A 21027-nucleotide genomic window follows, 5' to 3' on the forward strand; every position below is an offset into this window, starting at 1 on the left:
CAGACAAAAGGTTAAGATATGATGAGTTTCTTGGCAGAGAAAAGATAATTCAATAAATGACTATTATAAGCAAAGAAATCCCATTGACGGCAAAGCTGCCCTCTTAGCAGTTACTGTGTTCAAGTTCACTAACTGCTTCACTATAAACCAAGGTCTTAGCTGTGTGTAGGGAGCTGATGCTTCACCAGCGAGTGAGAAAATCAGAGGCTCCCTGACTAGGGAAAAGCTTTTTGGCAGATAAGCTGCAGCCCCTGCAGTTAGCTGACCAACTTGTAAAACACAGGTTGACTCCCATCTCAACAGGGGAGCGCCAATGGCTAAAATGAATGCAGGCTCCTTTTTTTAGAGAGGATAAAGAGAAGAATTTAGAAAGGATAACTCTAGAGACCAGTAGCTCTCATCACATCTTCTGTCTAATCTTAATCCTCCTCCTCCTCCTCCTCCTCCTCCTCCAGTGGAGACGCAGCCAGCTGCAGTGTGGAAGGCATTTTCATTGTTTACTTGGGAGAATACATGACCAGCATCTTATCACTACTGTCAGGCCTGAAATGTAAAGCGTGTCGCCTGTGATCACTTGCAGGTTTTCTTGTTTTTAATCCTTTATTCCAAGCTCCAGTCATTCTGCCAGCAAGAGTGGGTTTGTCCCCCGCCCTGCATTTGTTTGAAGATCCCAGTTCCCCGCTATGTGCGTTTTAAGCTCATCTGTGTTGAGCGGTTCAGAGCCAATGTTGTTTGCAGATGAGGCTGTAACGCTCATTGACAAAGCCAGATGGTAGGCGATTGTGGCCAAACGCGATGCTTGGATAATGTACAATCGTTGGCAAGGGGACAGTCGTCAGCCTAGATGGATATTACAAACATGCTTGTAATGGATTGGACATTTTGGGAAGCGCTTCACACAGGCTTGTAAAGATGGGAAAACCATCGCCAGGAACAGAACGGATGTAAAGTGCTTCGGATACCATGGCGGAGGAGGACATCCGTGCATTAGAAGAATGTGCCAGAGAGGATTGTGGGGAGAAAGGAGATGAACCCAGGAAACAAAATCCCAAATCAAGCAGAATATCAGCCTGTCATATAAAGTATTTTCCAAGTATTTCTAGATGGGTGGTCCTCTTGTCTTCTGGGCTCCATACCTATCCAGTGACAGCATATTAGCATCCATGTTTCTGTCAGTGGCTTATCATAGCCACTCTGTCTAGAAACAATTCTGCAGGTTTGGACTAGTACAGTATGTTTGACAGAGGTCTGGGTTTGGGGAGGTTTGGGATGGAGCCTAGTTATTAGCCTTAACACATGGTGGAAACAGGAACTCGACACACACTGCAGAGAAAGGGCTTGTGTTTGGTTCTGTATTTCACAGGGCGCTAGTGCCATTAATCGTCCCAGTGTTTGTTAACACACAGGCGGTAATTCGCTGAGACACAGGGGCCTGCATTTTGGACATTTCAGGGAAGGTTTGAAAAAAAAAAAGAACATGCACAGTGTGGTCTCTTCCAATATTCAAGCGGTCATCTGTTTGGCTGTTGTTTTTGGCTACCGGTGAATTCCCTGCACTGGGCCCTGGTGGCGGGGCCCCTAATGGCCTCTGACTGGCTGTAATACCCCATTCAGCAGAGCATGGGCTCCAACCTCCCTGGCTGTTGGGTTAGTGCTGTTGTGTGGAGGGGTTGAGCAGCAGGACTGGGATTTCACTGCTGTTTGCTTTGGGATGGAGTGAGAGGAATAGCTCCAATGCCACATGACCCATGGAGGAGTGTGTACAGAGCACTATCAGCAGCATCGACCAGGGTTAGACTGATATACGGTCTTGCCGATATTTGCCTTTTGTTCAGGTTAGTGTTTTCCACCTCTATAAAGTGCAGTTTGATTGGTTACATATATATTAGAGCCAACGTTGCTGGGTAACAGGATTACGTATTAATCCTCTGAACACCAAGCAGTTTCAGGGTGTGTTTCTGCTTCTGTTGCATTTTAATCACTTAAATTCACAATGACAAACTGTATTCCATTACAGTTTAAGTTGGTGATATTCTTAATACAACTGCTATCTTCAAATACAGATTACTTGAAATTATTATTACTAAAAAAAAAAGCGTTTGTCTCCATTTGCACGAAACTTGGTGAAAGGATGTAGCATGGGCCAAGGATGAATCCATTGGATGTTGGAGTGGATCCAGATCATGGGCTGGATATGCAAAAACAATTTTCCCTTTTGTTAACATTTTGAGATAGGGTATGACCTTAGTGGAGGTCTGCACTCTCCAAGTGACCTTCTTGGTTGTTTTGCTTGTTGTTTTTCGCTCTTAGATGTGTGTGAGGCATGCATTTACCATTAACAGATTATTTTTTGTGCATAACAATTTTTGCGCGTGTATTGCACATTGCAGACACACAGCCAGGAGACTGTCAGGAATGTGTTTTGGGCATGGAAATATTAGACCCAGATGTAGTATTTAGAATATCTTGCTTAATTTGAGTAATTTAATGTATTGTGTTACAAATTACATTGGCCATGTTTTCCATGACTAGTAGTGGAATATGTTTTAAAAGTAACCTTCCCAAGCACTGTACCCTTTGTTTTCAAGAAGCTCATTACTTAAATCAAGACACTTTGATAATGTATCAATGCACTATTTAATTTCACTAATTGATTAATCAGTGGTGCCCCTAGAAGTGGAGTCAGTTGTAGTGTTCTAAAATATGTCTATGCTTTTTTGTTTGTGAAATATTCCAAATCCTAGGTTTCATTGGCACAAAGATGTAATATTTAAACATATTGGGCTGCATAACCAAAACCAGTCTTCTTCAGTCCAAAACTATCAGCACTGATGTCAAAGACCACATCTGTTGAAGCCTGACACTGACATATTGCATCAAAAACCTGGCTCTGTGTTTATGGAAAAGATCTATATAGAGCAATCCCTATCACTAATGATACAGGTATTGACTCATCAACTGTTAAGTGCGGGGCAAGTGCTGAAGTGCCCTGGGCTTCTTATCAGCTGCGGCACAGTGTATTAGTGTGCTGGGTCGGCGTAGCACTGACCTAATCCGGGGAGCAGGTGTCACTGAAGCCGAGGTAGAGTGGACATGTATTTCAGGGAGGATGAGCCATCTGGGTCTTGATACTTTATGGTGCTTAAAACACACTCTCAAGTGTGACACTCCCAGCACTTACCTTTTAGCAGCACACAATAATCTAAGCGCTGGCTGCTAAAGGGGGAGAGGAGGCTTTCAGGAGAATTTACAGGGTTTGATGTGGTGTGGAGCCTCCGCTTCGACACGGATTCATGAAACAGTCAGACACACTTGGCGGTTTGATTTTGATTCCTCTAACTCTTTCAGTGTTGTTTTGTCATCTGCAGTCTGAAATATGTCGAGCAGAAAGAAAAGTGTATTTGTTTTGTTTTGTTTCTGTTTTTTTGCTTTTGTGCCAGTCTGCCTTGCTCAACACTTTTCTGGGGCCTTGTGTTCTCTTGTTTTTTTCTGCTGTAGTATGTTTCATCTCGCAAGCGATTTGGCTCGTTTCTGAGTCCAATTTCGCTCCTGTTTCACCGTGCGCCCCCCCATCTCCTCACAGACATACTCACATTCACACATTTCCCCAAACTGACACGCCGCCTTCACACTCCAAACAAATCAATTCTTCACTTGCCACAGTGAAATGCAGCAGCTCATAGCAGCACTGAAAACGTGCAGGCTGTAGTTAATGTTCCTTGTCCACTACGGCTAAAGGAGGCCAGACCCATATTCTGTGTGTGTGGGTTGTGTTGCTGCCTGTCTATATGTGTGGCTAGGGCTTAGAGGAGATGGGGGCAGACAGTGGTGGGTTTAGCCCCACAGGTCAGGATCCAGGCCTTGTCTCCATTAGTTTACCTGACATAACTCCCTGCCCTCTGCTCCTTCTCCCCTCTCCTCTGCCTTATTAACTAACCTCTCTCCTCTTCCCCCCCTAGTCTGGGTCACCTTATCCCTCTTTCTCTGTCTTGCTTTCTCTCTCTAATCAAAAATGATGAATGGGCTGCAAGGAGGGACCGCAAATGTTTGCAAACCTGATACACCCTCCAATTGTCACTTTTTTCTTGTGATGGTGGGGAACATGGTGGTTGTGGGAGGGTGGGGAGAGATTTTGAGGAGGCTTTTGTGTGTGTGTGTGTGTGTGTGTTTGTCTAACTAAGCTCTGTATGAGAGCTATTTCAAACATTTCCACCTCGGCCCTCTAAGTGTGTCATCAGCCTTGACATGTAAAAAATAAAAAAAAGAACCTCAGGCTTGTGCAAGATTTCTTCAGTTGCAGAAAAAAGGCATGTAGCTTGTAAGAGAAGCAGCTCTTTTGGCATGTGGCCATTAGCAGGGGAAAATGGCAGCTCTAGTCTCGTCTTCAACAGCTGCTGGGTCTCCATCTGTAAGCCTAATTACCCAGCAGCACCCCAGGAGCAGCTCAGCAGCAGGATCCTCCTATAGAAGAGGCATTGATTACATCAGTGTGTCTATACCGGACAGTGCGTTTCCCTGTGGGCCCGCAGAAATGTGAAACTTAAGCCCAAGCACTTTAGTGCACACTGGGGTGCTATGTTTGGACAAATAGTCCACTACAATATTACCCTATCTCATTCACTCTCCCTGTGGGGGAAATTTCACATATACTCTTCAATTTGCTACAGAGTATAAAGTACTGTGATGATGGTTAAAAAAAAAAAGAAAGAAAGAAAAGAAAAGAGATTGATGGTTAGAGGTTAAACAATGTTTTTGATAAGCACTTATTTATAGTATACACCAATTACATGATAAGTAGATAAATCTTTTTTTTTCTACAAATAAATAAATAAACATTAGTTGCTTCGAGCTTCTCAAATGTGAATTTGCTTTTTTATGTCTTTGTAAATATAATATCTTTGGGTATATATATATATATATATATATATATATATATATATATATATATATATATATATATATATATATATACAACAAAAACAATATATATATATATATATATATATATATATATATATATTGATATATATATATATATTGTTTTTGTTGTCGCTGTGGTTGCAAAGTGTTGGCAACATACAGTAGATTGTTTTACCCTTATTATTTGTTCAGCACTATGCAGTGAAATTCCTGTGACATGCTGTGATGTACAAAGTAATCTTATGAGTGACAGGGATCCCTGAGCTTTGATCAGCAGCCCTGGCCTGTGATAACAGGATGCTTCAACAGGTAAACATGACAAGGAGAAGACATGCTGGTTGACTGATGACGAAGCTCTCTGGCAGTTGTTGATAATGTGATATTTGTTTTTAGCTGTTGCCACCTATAGAATACCACTGCTTGGAAAAGCTAGCTGCCTCAGCATTCTCTGTCAGAGGCTATTATTTGACATCATGAAAATGGTTGCTGTATTTGCATGAAGCAGATGAGAAGCTCAGGCAAACCCCAGCTTGTAATACGCATACTGACAAACCCCTGTATCTGCAAAATACTTGAGGAAATACGATATGCCGGCAAAGGTTTTTGTTCTGCCCCTTTCATGGAACTAAATTGCGACGGCTGCATATGTCAAAACAGTGAATGAGGTATGGCAAACGGTTGGGAGCTGTCAACTTCCAATTGTTGCTTTGCTCTCTGAGTGGGGAGTGAAAATGGAGATGGAGGAGGAGGAGGAGGAGGAGGAGGAAAAGAAAAACATGCAGGCTCTTTCAGCCCACTGTCATGCCACTTAGGATTTGTTGAAGGATTTTCACCCAGCCATTTCCCTTCCATTGAGAAGTAATCAGTACGGCACTGAAAGATAATATTATATCCACTTAGGGCCATGTGGGCTTCATGCATGTTCATACATGAGATGAGGCTGGAAAGCATTGCTTCTGTTTACATTTCTGAGCACTCAGTCCATTTCTGCTTGGACTTGAAGCTTCCTGGCAAAAGCCCCCTGTCTTTGTGTCTCTTACATCTCATTCTCCCTCCCTCTCTCTTACTTTCCAACCTCCTTTCCTTCCATTCTCTGTGGATTGTGAGCCAGTTGGTGGGCTAATAGAGGATGCTTTCCTGTGGGGCACCAAAGTGATACTGTTCAGGCGTTATGCAAGCTTAAGTAAAGCTGACACGCTGCTCAAGAACTACAGCCCACACTGAGCTCCACGGTAGCCCATGGAGAGACTCTGAAAAGGTCTTAAAGGTATGGGAGACACAGGGAGGCTGCCACTGTCCTCCCACCGCTGTGCTGTGATGTGGGAAGCAGGAGTTAAGTCCTTTATTAGAAGTGGCAGGCGTTGTCTCCAGTCACCTCGATAATTGCAGCACCACGTCCACTGCCGTAATCAATTGAGACAGCTGCCGCTGCGGCGTTCAAGTCCATCAGGCAGGCGTGTCATGCTAATTAATGAAATGATAAGGCTAGTGCTTGCAGCGTTGCACAAATAACTCCTTAAGGCTCCCTTTCTTTTCAACACAAAATTCATCCTTAAAGTTCAGATGCCCCCTCCCTTCCCCTTCCCCTGCCTGTTGGCTGTCTGTCCACAGCCACCTCAGGGTAAGAATGGTCACCAGGGTCGGTGATGGGTCAGTGACAGTGAAAGGGGTCAAATTCCTGGCTGGCAGGGTGGGCCGTGTCAGAGGAGCCATTAGACTTGAGCTTTTCTGTTGAAATTTCAAAGATGTCCACCCTTTTATTTAGGAGAGCCCAGTGGCACTGACCTTAGATGACCAGGCTGTGTTCATAAGAAGCTGAGACTGATGGCAGTCACACTGCACATGAGCTCTGTGGGGGAGGGGCCCTGATGGAGAGTCAGTGGGAAGAACAAGGAAGTGTGGAGGCGTCTTGCGTCTCTGCAGCACATTATAGCCCGGGGTTAATGATGGTTTAACACTGCTTTTGGAGCACCACTGGACCGTATATGACACAAAAGGATTTGGACAGTCAACATTTAGACCTCTGTTGTTCTCTCTCTGTTTTTCTATCCAATTTGAAGATGTGCTCCGTGTTATTTGCCTCCCTTCCACAACACTGGCATATGTGCCACGAGAGGTGAATGGCATATGTGTCCTGCACCATATGGCTGGTGTTTGAATTGGGATCAGATATGCGCAGGAAAAACTGATCCATCCCGCAGCTTGAGCTGCCAGCTCTCTGAAATGAACATTAGGTTCTCAATTTATGCCTGGGCTTTGACTGTAAACGTGTTACAGCTTAACACCCATCCCCATTCTGCTGCCATCCACTTCTTTTGTCAGCTGCAGCGAAGAGACAGAGAGAAATAATTGAAACGTGCCAGCTGTCCCCACTCTTTAGCTATCTTGGCCAGCTTTCTCCTCGTCCACTCCCCCATTAACATCTCTGAGTGATTTGCAAAAACGTCGCCTTGGCTCCCCTCGTTACCAGCTTGGAGATGCTCGAGGCAGATTAAATAGTGTGAGGGAAAGCAAGCCATTGCAAATTTCTCCTATGATTTTATTATTAGCACAATGATTCAACACTGCTCAGCCCTTCTGTTCCTCTCATACAAAATCATTTTGTTGAAATCACCCCACCTTTTTTTTTACGACAGAATACCTCACAGCAATGAAGTGTTGATTGGCAAGACTGCGGTTTCCTGCCTTCTGCCAGTATCTGTTATAGCCATCTTCCACAGTCACTCACTCGTGAGCTAAGCCTTGGCTCTGTGCAGATTGCTTGTCTAGAGAGGTACAAAAACCAAATCATTGTGAGCTCAACCGTCAAGAGCAGCAGAATATTCTGTCAACCAGAGCCAGCGGGAGACGGATCAAGGCAGCGTGCATTCTCACATACCTCCTGCATCCTCCAACGTCTTTCAGCAGATATGTCGCTTTATTTAAATATCTGTCTGTTCATGTCCTTATTTTGTCAGTGCCTTGACTGTTTATGCTTTGGCAAAGCCATGAAGGGAGTGAACCACAGTGTTTGCCTAGTAAATGAGAACACCCAGTGGCCTTAAGCTTCCCTCAACCCCGACCCCCCACCCCCCCACCCACCCTTGTCACAGGGAGAATTTGCATAGCCTCGTATCTAATCTGAAATAGGCCCTTTGCATATAGTTTCTATTTCCCTGGCTGTTGTATATACTGGAATCGTAGCAGCAGTGACCAGGTAATTTATGTAACACACTTATTTGCATTCACAGCATTAGTTTGCTGAGGGTCTAGTTGGAGGCTGAATGAGAATACTCTCTAGGGCCCTCGTCTGATTCAGGAGGTCGTTGGGTCCATTTGCAGGTAGCCAGGTGTGTTTTTAAAATAAAGTGGTTGAAAAAAAGCTTCAAAGTGATCGTTTTTAAAGGCTACAGTTTTGCCACTCAACGCATTTGAGAGCAAAAGTGCGCAGTGCTGTCCTTCAGGGCTTCTGCATTGTGTTCTTGACATGGCATGTGTCAACAGACCGTGCCTCAGAGGGATATCCTGGTCACAGCAATAAGCCGAGTTATCCTTCATTGAAATCTCTCGGATGATGACACCCAGCCTATCCTAGTCCATCTCAAGGCCAAGCCATTCCAGACTGGTCCAAGCCATTCAAAGCTGAGCCATCTGGCTGCGTAAAGGCCACATAGGACAAGAGCAGTGCCAGGTCTCCAGATGTTCCACAGGGACAAACAGGGTCACAAGTGAAGGATATTGGAGGCAGGAACAGCTGTGTAGCGACACTGTTCACCCCACACTCCCTGCTGGACACATCAGTCATGACCAGCGATTCCCAGTGGCCTGTTGTCCGTCTGCTATGTTAGTCCCTGTGTCCCTCCTCTCTACACTCCTCCAACCCCCACCCTCATATCACTGCAAACCCCGGCGCGTGTGCGCAGGGCAAGGCCCAATTCCCCTGAGTCTGCAGAGCCGCACAACAACTATAAAAAGATCAATACTGGGATGAGGTGTCATCTGGTGAGCAGACCTGCCAACACCCCCGAGGGAATGTCCCTGTCCCTCCGGTGCACTAACCCAGCTAACGGGAGAGGTGTGGGGGCCACCCCCCACTACCGGGCTGCCCTCCAACCTGCCGGACTCATTCGCACCATCTGCTCAGGTTTGCGGGGCAGGGCTTCAGGACAGCACAGTTTTTGTACAGACACTCGTATGGCATTTGTTTCACATGACTGCCTGTGGGTTGCCTACTGTTTTCCTCAGTATGTGATTGCAGGGAAAGAGAAGTGTGTTCCATGTCCTGAGGAAAAGAAGAACAAAACAATGCCGAATTTGGCAGTTTGTTGAAATGCTTGAGACTGCAGTTGACAGTTGTGGGGTTTTGCGGAGAGGGGACAGTGTTTGTCGAGAAACAGAGATTTTGCTTCATATAGCCCTTAGGTGACATGTGTCAGAGAGGCATTCCAGTCATCTTGTTAATACTGTATATTAGTTTACACTCAAAATGGCTGCTGCTGAAACAAAACGGTGAAACAGCAGTTTATTAGGTAAGAGTATTCAGTGTTTTCTCACATCAGTTGGTTACAATTCTTGACAGCTTGTTTGCTGCTCAAGAAGCTGGAGCTGCAGTTTAAAGGATTATAACACAATAACTCTGCATTTATACTTATATAGCAGTACAGCCTAGATTGTTGGCATTAGTTCTGAGGTAATTATAATAAAATATAATTTAGCTTACTCCAATAAATATGGTCTCATTTTTCTCTCTTTGTGCCCCTCTTGATTAAAATTAAGACATTTGGGCTGTGTGTGTGTGTGTGTGTGTGTGTGTGTGTGCGCGTGTGCGTGTGTGCGTGCGCTTGCGGAGTGATTTTAATGAGGGATGGGTCGGTCTGTGCTGATACGTCCCTGCCTCCATTAGAGCCCATTAGAATCATCATTAAGATAACCCGGCGCTCGCTGTGGCCCTGGCTTCCCAGCATTAGTATTAGAAACTCCTCTTTATCTCCTAGTGGTCGTAGTGAGACTTCCTTCAGTATCACTCGCCTTGCATTGTGTCTGGGAGAACAGGTTGCCACGGCAACATCACCCAACGGCGACATTTCGACTGTGGATATTTGCTTCATCGCCTGTTTGTCTGTCTGTGCCTGTCTCTCTGTCTTTGCCTTCAGTCTTCCTCTTTCTCTCTCGCTCGCAGGGACGAGAGCCCTGACAGTTTAATCCAAATCCCAGACCCCTATAAATGTGGAGGTCTATATACGCCTGGACCCCGGAATTCATTTGAAAATCGTGACACCTTAGCCAGCCCCAGTTCTCCCATAAAACGCAGGGAGCAAGGGAGGGGGTGCTCAACAAATAAAAAAAATAAAAGCTCTGCCCTGCCTTTTTATTGGTCTTTTTATGGGTGTTAGGATCCTTGAAAGATTAAGCAGGCTGTTAATAGGGACTGGATATTCCATTAGTGGGCTGCATGTCGAGTTCTCACTGGCTTGACAGCAGCTCCCGGCTCTTCTCATTTTTTGTTACCGTCGAGAGTGCCCGTGGAGCTTTTTTAATTGAGGCACTAGTAAGCCTTCTGACTGAAGTACTGCTGCATCTTAGCTGTAGATTAGAGCCGCTTAGAGAGCCTCATCTCCACCAGGCTGCCTTCTCTCTTCCTCTGTCTCTATCTTTCTCTATCCGTGTGTGAACACTTTCCTTCTCTGATTTTCTATGCATGTGATGTTTCTGTGCTTAAACCACCACTACTGGCTTTGATGAGTTCAGAAGCTATAGCAGTGTTTTAGCTATTGTTGTTGTACCACTACCATCTCCTCAAACTCAATTTATTTGTGGCCCACTTTTCTTTCAACTGAGAAAAGTAGAGGATCGCCAATTCCTTTTCTTTTTCATGAGGATACATAAGTGCTTTGAGATTCTTTGTATGTGAAAGGTGTCAAGATGCTGCATTTTCTGCCATTTTCATTTTCCTACTATAGCATATAATTATAGTCATTAAATTGCAACAGCCTAAGTATGAAAAGTCGTTGTTCAGTGGAATGCTGATTATAAAAGCTTCTTGTCTGTTGAAAAGGCCCCTGATGAATGGTAAAGACAAAGTGGTCGAGTTCAGAGTGCTTTGCCGTGGTTTCTCAAATCCCCTGAAAGATCAGGAAGGGAGGATAGAAAGGCGCTGTGGCAGAGAGGCCAAGATAAAGGGCCACGATCTCTCCTCACAGCACAATTGAAACATAATTATTTCATGCCAGATTGTGTGCTCAGCAAAGCCCTGAATAGGGGCCGACATTTAACTTTAATTAGCTGTGATTTATTCATACTGACTGGATCGCGGGAAGAAATTGGATCATCTGATTATAGTCAAGCATGAAAATGACCTGATTAAACACTTAATGGAACCTAGGGAGAGGGAAACAGGAGAAAACCTTGGGCAGAAGACATTGGGAGCGCATTATAGGAGGAAAGAGGGCTATGTTTTACTTATCATTGATCGTGTAAATCCTCTGAATACACACCGTAGCAGTCAGCTACTCTGCATAGAAACAGTGTAAAAACAGAACAAACATTGCACTGTTTGCCAAGATCATTTTGCTGGCACATAAGAAAATGGCGATTGTTGTTAGTTGTTATAGAGACAGAGCGCATTTAAGTCCCACCACCACTGGAGGGGAAAACAGTTCATTGCTCTCCATTGGCTTTGTTTTGCAATTTGGTCTGCTAGAAAGACAAAAGACAGAAAGCTGAAATCTGATGTATGGTGGGATGCAACAGAGTAAAGAACCAAGCCTTTCAGAAGAAAAAAGTGGTTATACGCAATAAGACATGAGCCATCAGCAGTGTCAATAGGGAAACTGTGGTGACCTGACAAGCCTCTGAATCCAAATATGTGTTTTAGGCTAACTGCATTCTGTAAATCGATCTTAAGCATTTTGACTAAATGCAACTTGTGTTATAGTGGAATGAGGATAAATCAGAAAGCTATACAACACTGTATTTGTAAGCAGCAATTTAGCTTGATTACACATAGCTAATATTAGCTTACTAAAAGTTAACTTATCCATCTTGATAGTATTTCAGCCCTTAGTTTCATATCGTTGTGGCAATTGTTTTCCCCTTTAGTGATGTGTTGCACTTCGTCTGTATGGTGACAACACACCTCAGTGCAAGTCGGTCTATGTGTGAGTGCACAGTACTACAGGACATGCCCACTACAGGACACTCCCTCTCAACAGTCACAGTTTGGTTAGCTTTAGGTATACATAAAAATGGCCGCCGCTCTGAACATCCTGCTATGTTGATATGAATGGGAATGATTTTTGAATCAATCACTGGTTTGTAGTGGCCAATGCACAATTTACACCATCAGATGAGCTTTTTCAGAAAGGGATTTACAAATTTTCTCCTAACATTTTGTTGTTTCTTGTCTTCTCAGGTGTGCCAACGAATGAAAGTCCCGAGTCCAAGACTTGTAGCTCAGCCAAAGTATCAGGGCTCCAGCGCAGCCAGGAGCAGAGCATCAGTGAGGTGCCCTTCACGCCTCCAGTGCCCAGCCCCACCCCAGCTTCGGCGCCTACGGGCTCCCCTGCCCCCGCTGCAGCGGCGGCCCCCCCAGAGCCCCCTAGGTCGTGCCTCCCCACCCCGCCACCTCTCAGTGTCAAGAAGGAGCAGCAACCTCCGCCCCCTCTCCCCACCCCTCCCCTGTTGAGAGCGCCACCCCATCCCCAGCCCCACCCTCCTCACCCACACCCTCCTCACCCACACTTGCACCAGGAGCCCCGTGTTCTTCCGCCCCCACAGCACCATGCGCGGCCAGTAATCAGCCACCAGGTGCATCACCCGCTGCAGTACAACAGCCTCCACGACATCAGGTACGTTGTCACATGGACGAGTGGCTGCCCATGAAAAATTGGTGTAAACCAGCCAACAAAAATAACTGTAGTGGGCTACACGGTGATGTAGTGGTTAGCGCTCTCAGCCGGTTCCACCATTTGGCCTGCGGCTCTTCTGTGTGGAGTTTACATGTTCTCCCCATGTCAGCGTGGGTTCTCACTGGGTACACCGGCTTCCGCCCACAGTCCAAAAACATTAGCAAGCACATAGGTTTAATTGGTGACCCTAAATTGCCCGTAGGTGTGAATGAGAGTGTGGTTGTCTGTCTCTGTGTCTGCCCTGTGATAGTCTGGCAACCTGTCCAGGGTGTACCCCGCCTCTCGGCCAATGTCAGCTGACCCGTGATCCGAATGCAGATAAGCGGTTAAGCATAATGAATGAATGAATGAGTGTAATTATGCGACAACTCACTGATAATAATAAAATAAAATAATAATAATATCCAGCAGCATTTCAGCTGCAGTTGGTGAGCTGAGTTTTGTCACCAGAAATGTCACAGAGAAGAAACTCTGCATCCAGGGAGCTGTGTTCACTTTCCCTGTTTCACCTTTGTATCTAATCACGGTGTTCCATCGCAGACACTGCCAATCTCCTTTAATGTGTTCCTGCCAGTCTGGTGGAGACAGCAATAAAATAAACTGCAGCAATTTCCAAATTACTATAATATCTTCCGATGCGACAAGATACTGTACAGTTCTTCACAATATTGACTGTTTTCATGCGGATATTGATTTTCTCAGCCAATAACAAGCTGTCAGAGTTACTGTTTTTTTTATTGAGCAACACTCTGAAACATGCAGTACATTCACTTATTTCCTGTTTCGTCTGATCTTCTCAGTCTGCCCTCAGCTTTTTTATTTCAATGTCAAAAGTTTTATTGGAATATCATTCTTATGTTGTCGAACAAAGTGTCGAACATATTCTCAGTACAGCTGAATGAAAACTGAGCTAGAAACAAGTCAACACACGTATACAAGCTGCACAATTTAGCAGGACTCTCCTGGAATGTATCACTCTGCTGAATTCTGACTGAACACTGTAAATGAATAAGCTAGACTATGTGCTAATTCAATTTTAATTTGTTTAATGGGGAATTATTTTTGTCTTTCTCCCATTAACTACTCAGCCACAGCAGCAGTCCATTGGGTCTTCCCAAACAGCACTTGCCCCCTTCCCCTCACCATCACCACGTCAGCGGGCTCCCATCCTCCGCCCCCGCCTTGCCTCTGTCCATAGCTAATCTCTCTACCTCGCACTATTCCTCCCTACGGAGCCCGGCCCATCGCCATCCGGCCATGTTTGCAACCCCAGCCACACTGCCGCCACCACCGACCTTACCGACCAACAGTTTAGTGGTGCCTGGACACCCCGCTGGCACCCCTTACCCAGGTAAAGCCGCGCATCTCACATGGTAGATGGTAGCTTCAGTGTAGACATTAACTAGCTTTAGTGCACTTTTAAGTGCTGCAAACATTAATCACGTGTGGTAATAAGTTCCAACATTTCTTCATCAGAAGTGTCCTTATTTTGAAAAAAAGTCTACTGATGCTTAATAGTATGTTTATACACTGGCTGTGCAGCAGTTTTTATAGTGACATCTTTTTATATTTCAGGGTGTGGTTTACTATACTTGACTGCACAGCTCTACTCTATCCATGTTACAATTAAAGTTGTAAGAAAAACTATACTTACTTTGGCTTGCAAATACAAATGCATACTAACTGGACAACTAGTGTTCAACCTTTAATAATTACTTGATCATAAAATGTGTGTTGAAAAGTGTTCATATATGATTTGCTGATCTGGTAAGTGCCCTTTTATTACATTTCTTCACAGTTCAATATATCCAAATTTTTATTTTTTATATATATATATCTCTAATGATGAATGTGGTCATTATTTTAATTGTTAGATGTATGTACACAGCATTAGTTTTTTTCCCCCTCTTTTACTTTTTTATACATGAAAAAACTTACATTGATATGCTTAATTGTTAAAGGAAGACAAGGCCTTTGTCTTGTGAGGAAAAGTTTGCTTTTTTTATGTTTTCCAGTTCCCAGTTTTAAAGAATCAGGTTCAAGAGTTGGCTTTCAAAGAGCCTATGAATAGTGAATAATACATTATCTGTATGTATAAAAAAGAGATACTAAAGCTCATAGAAAGGCAGTCAGTTGTAGAGCTCTTTCTTTCTTCTGTGCATATACCTTTATTGTTCAGGAGTCCAGTTAGTGCAGCAGCTACAGATACATCAAATAACCTCATCACTAACATGAAAAAGTACCTCACAAGCAAATCTTACTTGTGCAGCCTAGAATGGAAATAAATCAGATTTAATTGTAAAAAGCAATAGTAGGCTGCGTCTCCCGCAAATCACATGCTTTGATGTTCAGTCTTATTTTAACTGGTGGCGAACATCATGCTTTAATTTCTAAGATGGATTGTCTTTATAGTAGCTTAGTCATTTTAGAAGGGTGATGAGGTCAGTGTGCGACGGCTTGGATGCTACACTGGAAAATGTCAGCTTGCAACTGGACAATCATCACAGCTGGAGACATCTTCAGCGCACTGAAAGCAGCACTTTAACAGTCACATGTTGAAAAATGAGGCACTCAGTCAGCAATCTGATGCAACCTCAACAAACCAGAATTATGTTTTCTCTTGCCAACAATATGCGATTTGTAACGATTTGATAACATGTTCAGTGATTTAACCAAAATAAGCAATTTCATGCTGCAATTGAAGGAAACAAATGTCTCCAGTGATGATGGGTGTCTCCAAAATATGTAATAAATATGCCAGTTGTGCATTAGCTTTCTAATAGAGGGCAAGAGTGTGTGTGTTTTCTGCTGGGATGACTCTTGGTTCTCTCTTGTCTTTAGATACCAGCCTGTTGATATCATTCAACCAACCTATCATGTATTGCCAGCCTCATTCGGGGATTCTGATTGGCACATTGTCACAGGCAACTCTCTTACCACCACCAATGAGTCCCCACGTAGAAAACCCTCACAGCATGAGCTGGAGAAACAGAGAATGCCAGGTGACTATTTCTCTTCTCTTCTACCCTTGTTGTGAAGACTGACTGGGCGCCCGTGCCTTTTTTTTCTTGTCCCCCCCTTCCCTCTCCCCAACCCCCCACTTTTTTTTTTTTTTTTTTTTTTTTTTGGTTTTCCTCGCTCTCCTTTCTTACAGAGCATGACCTCCTGAGGCAGGAGCTGAACAACCGCTTCCTGGTTCAGAGTTCAGAGCGGGGCCGGGGGCCGTCCGCCTCTCCATTGGCCCCCGTGTCGCTCCTGAGGGCCGAGTTTCACCAACACCAGCACATGCACCAGCACCAACACACCCACCAGCACACCTTCACGCCCTTCCCCGCCAGTCTGCCCCCGGCCGCCATCCTCACCCCGCCCACCGCACCCCCCATGGTGCGTACCCAAGCCAGAAATGTGAGGATAAGTAAAAACAAAAAGCTCCCGATACTTCCCACCCACCCACTTGTCACCCCTCCCCAATCTCCTCTTCGAACAATTCCTCCCTTTTTTCTTTACCCCAAAATTCACCAAATATGTCCCATAGATATAGGAACCCCCTCCCTTAAAAAATATTATTCAGTTTCAATTTTGCTATTTGATTTCTGCATACTGCTAAAGTCTGAAAGCTGATGAAAAGCAACACATCTCCACTGGCTTCCACCTCCCTTTACACACACACAAACACACAGTAGCACATCTACTAGTTTATCCACATACATGCTAGTTATATGTCATGCTTTGGAACGTCTTCATCCATAGTCTAATATTTTATAAACCTCTACATTCACACTAACTTTTTATAGTGGTCCATTTCTGTCTGACAAAGAAGGTCAACGTTACCAAACACCATTCAAATGATACACTCTCATCTAAACTTTGACACAGATTTTGCTGTTCAGTGTTTGCTGGGATCAAAACAGGGGACTTGCCTGAAGACAGACTTTTCAATTGTTTGCATATGGATGTGTTTTAAATGGTTTTGAATGTTTTCATTTGCCTGTTCACAAGGAGCAACAACAAAGGCGCCATCAAACAAGTGTGTGTGTGTGTGTGTGTGTGTGTGTGTGTGTGTGTGTGTGTGTGTGTGTGTGTGTGTGTGTGTGTGTGAACGCATTCCTGCAGACTTGTGTATTTGTGTGAAAGTTCCTTGCCGCGTGTGTGTGTGTCGGTCAAATGACCTCATCACGGATGAACAGGGTATGACATCACTGGAAAACTGTTTTGATAATGTTTGTAATTGCTTCCGTGCTTTGACTGCCTTCAAGTCTGGGTGGGGGGGTGGGGGGTCAAACAATGGCAGCTCTCAGATTAGTGCAGAAGAAAAAAAGGGTTTTGACTATTCATCCATCATTTCAAACGCACAGCAATCTCTGACAGTCAATTCAGACGGGGCCTCCATTTGTAACTTTTTGGCATTAGTCTAATAGATCTAATCCATCATGTCATGACCTCTGATTAAGAGCCTGTGGTCCCATTAAAGCCCCGCTGCAAGATTACCCCCATCCTGTTCATTAGAAATCAAAGCTCTGGTATTTATGGCAAAGTCTCAGATAAGTATAGAGAGCATTTAGATGGTTCTTCAGCCAGCACACATGCCGTTATCTGGTCTGCTGTTCATTCCTGACATGGTAGGAAATTATATACAGTCCTCTCTTTGAAGATAAAAGAGCCGATTTCCCTCATCTCGCTAATGCTGGCATTATGTGGCCCATGATGTACACACAACCCCCATCTTTTGTTGAGTTGTTACAATGGGATTTGAGACTGCCATTAATGTATTTTGCTGTTTTTTTCCCCTTTTAATTGAAACTGTGTTGTTACTTAACTTTTGCCTTTTCCCCTCCCTTCCTCCCCTCAGTAACAATGCTGTTTTTTTCTCTCTTTGGTGCTTGCTTAGAGAGGCAGGAGTAATGATGATGTTGTGGTTGTTTTTTACTGTACTGCAATGAAAAGGCAAACCAAGTATGGCCCAGTTGTGCATCCCTCTCTCTCTCTCTCTCTGTCTCTCTCTCTCTCTTTTATTTTCTCCTGCTCTCTAGACGCCCCATGTCATTTCAACTATGTAACAGTCCTTGGCTAATGGCTGTAATTAATGAAATTATGAAGCCTCTATTTTTGTTTATTGTGTAACGCCCTTAAGCAGCTGGCTTGCCAAATGGCAGCACTGAGTGTCTCTCCTGCCCCGCCTCCTTGCCCCTGCCATGTCTTTGGACAAGGAATATTCTTAATTGTTATAAGATGAAATATTAAACTTTAATTAGCTAAAGCTGTTTACTATAAAACTGTGACAGACACCATAAATTATGAGGGCAAGAGTTTTTGTTTTTTCTTCGTCTCCTTTTTTTTTTACTAGGCCATAAAGCGGCCAAAATCCCTCTCCCAGTGTCAGACATTAAAGAGAAATGCAGAGGAGCTGTTTAATGAGCTCGGAAGCTGGCTCGGCGTTTCCTCTCAGTAGGCTGTCTGTCTTTGATTTGGGCCCATTATCGCCCACAAACAGGGCCGCTATCACCATCGCCGCCGCTGCAGCCATTTTGCATGCAGATGTGAATGGCCCTGCTTCACAAGACGGCCCCCTGACCCAAACCCTGCGTCTCCACCAGCCGCTTAGCCAACCCTACACTCGCTCCCCCCCCTTCAACCACCCGTGTCGCAGCACACGTGCAAACAGAAACACTGATTCATACCCACTCATTTTCCTGTTTTATGTAAACCCAAAACGTCTGCGCCTGCCAAGAGAGCTTTGTGAAAACACTCGCAAAAAGTACCTGCAAATGGTTTGTGTATTTGCGGAATAGGAATAAGTTACTGTCACTTGTAATTAGCCGGTTTCAAAATAGAGAGCCAGTATTGGCTTGTGAACAGACATACAAAGTCCCCATTCATACATGGGGCAACATTCTCCGTTCTATCCCTCCCTTCACTCCTTCTCAGCTTACTGACTAGATTCCCATGTGTTCAAGACATGATCAGAAACATTTTTTCATATAACCACAGCGTTTATATGGCAAATTCCAACCAAGATATTCTTAAGGCACAGAAAAGGCTTCCACACATCAATTTCAGAGTTTCAAGCAAGACAGACACACAATGGGGTACATATATTTTTTCCATGATTGTATGCACAGAGAATTGGCCTAATGTTTTAAATTATTTTTTTATTTTGAAGTCTGGTTTTCTAACACCCAAAGCAAGCTGTGTGTCTCTACATGCTCCCCTACCACTGGGGCTTGTAAGAAAAAAAGAAAAGAAAGCCATAGCAGTCAAAAGCAATTAGATTCACATTTCTACAAATTTTCCAGTGAAAAGAAACAACTGGTCTGCTTTTAAAATGGTCTGATTCTCCTAGCTGGGCCTCCACGCCCAACCTCTGTACGCTCAATTGGAAAATCATGCAGGCTGTCTTCATCTTGGCAGTCTGCTAAAGCGCTCGTATTGTTAGTAATTTAACTGCCTATCTGACCATGCAGTTTAAGTAAACCCATGACCAGTGCAAGCCAGCTGCTTTACTCCAGGGCTTATTATTCTGGATCAAAGCCCTGCTTATTACCAGTTACAGATGTTGATCATGTGTTTTGTTTTTATGACGTATAAATAATAAGAGGATATTATCAAAGAAGGCTTTTACATGAAGGGTTTTGTTAAGTAGATTGTTTTGTTTCCTAATTCTTTTCTCTCTTTTCTTCCAGTTCGACAAATACACCCCCAAACTGGACAATCCGTTCATCAGACATTCAAACGTAAGTTTCCTTTTCTATGTTTAATTTGTTATTTGCATTTGGCAAATCAAATATTTAACATATTTGACTGTTGCCATGAATACATTTATGTAGCTGTGGTTTTGTGTGTGCATATGCTTGAGTCTTGTACGTATCTCTGTCTGATTTTTGTTTTGTGTCTTTCTGTATTTCCCATCCTCCTTTTCTCCCCAGTTCTTCCCTTCCTATCCCCCCACCATGCCAGGCATGCCCCCGCTGCTCCCACACTCAGGACCCTTCAGCTCGCTGCAAGGAGCCTTCCAGCCCAAGGTCAGCCCCACATCCCCACCCTCAGCCCACGGTCTACAAACAGAGTTTAAGGAAGCATGGGTTCAAAAGAAATCACGCAAGCTTGTACTCATTTGAAACAAAAACTCAAATCACCTTTTGCCAGTGCAAAAGAACAATTTAAAAGCCTGGCTGTATGTAATGAGAACCAAGAAGATTTTGCATGGGCCAAATTGGGTACACACACACACACACACACATATTATAGGAAACAAATTCAAGGAATAATAAATACACTCAAACATGAGTGAGCACTGCATGTTTTCTGGTCGCAGAGAGTTAAAAAATGCTCAATGTTGCGTCAAACACTGCACTCATCTCTGTCACTTTTTACCCAGCCATCCACAGTTGCATCAAATCTTAGGCTACATGTACAAGTGCTAAACAGCAACAACAACTACATGCTTCTGCCTTCCCTTCATTCAGAGCAAGGCCTCTACCTTGTGCCAAAAGTTTTACTTCTGCGGATTTACCGTATCATAGCAATCAGGTGCAACCAAAGCATCTGAGCTGAAGAACAATGCCCCCTTCCAAAGCGCACTCAGGTGCCCCTAGCTAGGTGGTTTCTGAAGACTGCCTGGCGTTTGCAGCTGGGGAGCTTTGATGGACACAAGCCAAAATCTTCATGCTTCAATGAGCCTTGTTTCTGTAGGTTTTCTTATTTTACACTAAAGCACAATGAAATAAGTAACCAGAGATACAGTGCTATATTTTTTTATGTTTGAAAAGATGCACTACTAAAAGCAGCAAAGCTCTGTACACCAAAGATGTGAAACAGGATTCTAATAAGTCGCACCCCGTCCCATTTTAATCCATAAATCTACATTATATATACATATCTATAATACTCTGTCAAACTTGTCTGTTTAGGGGAGCAAAGAAGAGAAGATGCAGGGGTAGTGAGGATGTAAGGGACTGGAAGGAGTGGGAGGGTGTGGGTCTGTCTGGCAGTTGCCCACCGGCTGTGACCTGGTGTAAGCCACCAATCAAAGCTGGCCTAAATCCGCTGGCCCTATTCCCAGGGGGCTCTGTCATGGAGGGGCCCTTTTGTCGAAGGCCTCTCCAGATGGTTCAAGGAACAGTCTTATTCGTCCAAAGCCCCTGCTAAGTATTCTTGGAGAGGAGCTTGGGAGGAGAGGGGGGGGCTCTGGATGTGTGTTTGTTTGTGGGGGGTGGTGACCCAG

General features: G+C 44.1%; 1 protein-coding gene across 9 annotated transcripts in view; it reads left to right on the plus strand.

Moving 5' to 3' along the window:
• Window positions 1-21027, plus strand: part of fbrsl1 (fibrosin-like 1) — a 311901-nt gene that overhangs the window by 280193 nt on the left and 10681 nt on the right. For 7 of the 9 annotated variants that reach the window (XM_059336223.1, XM_059336226.1, XM_059336222.1 and 4 more), the window contains 5 exons: window positions 12311-12746; window positions 13895-14157; window positions 15961-16211; window positions 19487-19537; window positions 19730-19825. In XM_059336223.1, coding sequence (XP_059192206.1) covers window positions 12311-12746; window positions 13895-14157; window positions 15961-16211; window positions 19487-19537; window positions 19730-19825 — 1097 coding nt within the window. Of the gene's footprint in view, window positions 1-12310; window positions 12747-13894; window positions 14158-15647; window positions 15809-15960; window positions 16212-19486; window positions 19538-19729; window positions 19826-21027 lie in introns of all 9 variants that reach the window. The other 2 variants (XM_059336224.1, XM_059336229.1) reach the window with 2 other exon arrangements.

The sequence above is a fragment of the Centropristis striata genome, chromosome 7 (genome assembly GCF_030273125.1).
Source record: "Centropristis striata isolate RG_2023a ecotype Rhode Island chromosome 7, C.striata_1.0, whole genome shotgun sequence".
NCBI classification, from domain to species: domain Eukaryota; kingdom Metazoa; phylum Chordata; class Actinopteri; order Perciformes; family Serranidae; genus Centropristis; species Centropristis striata.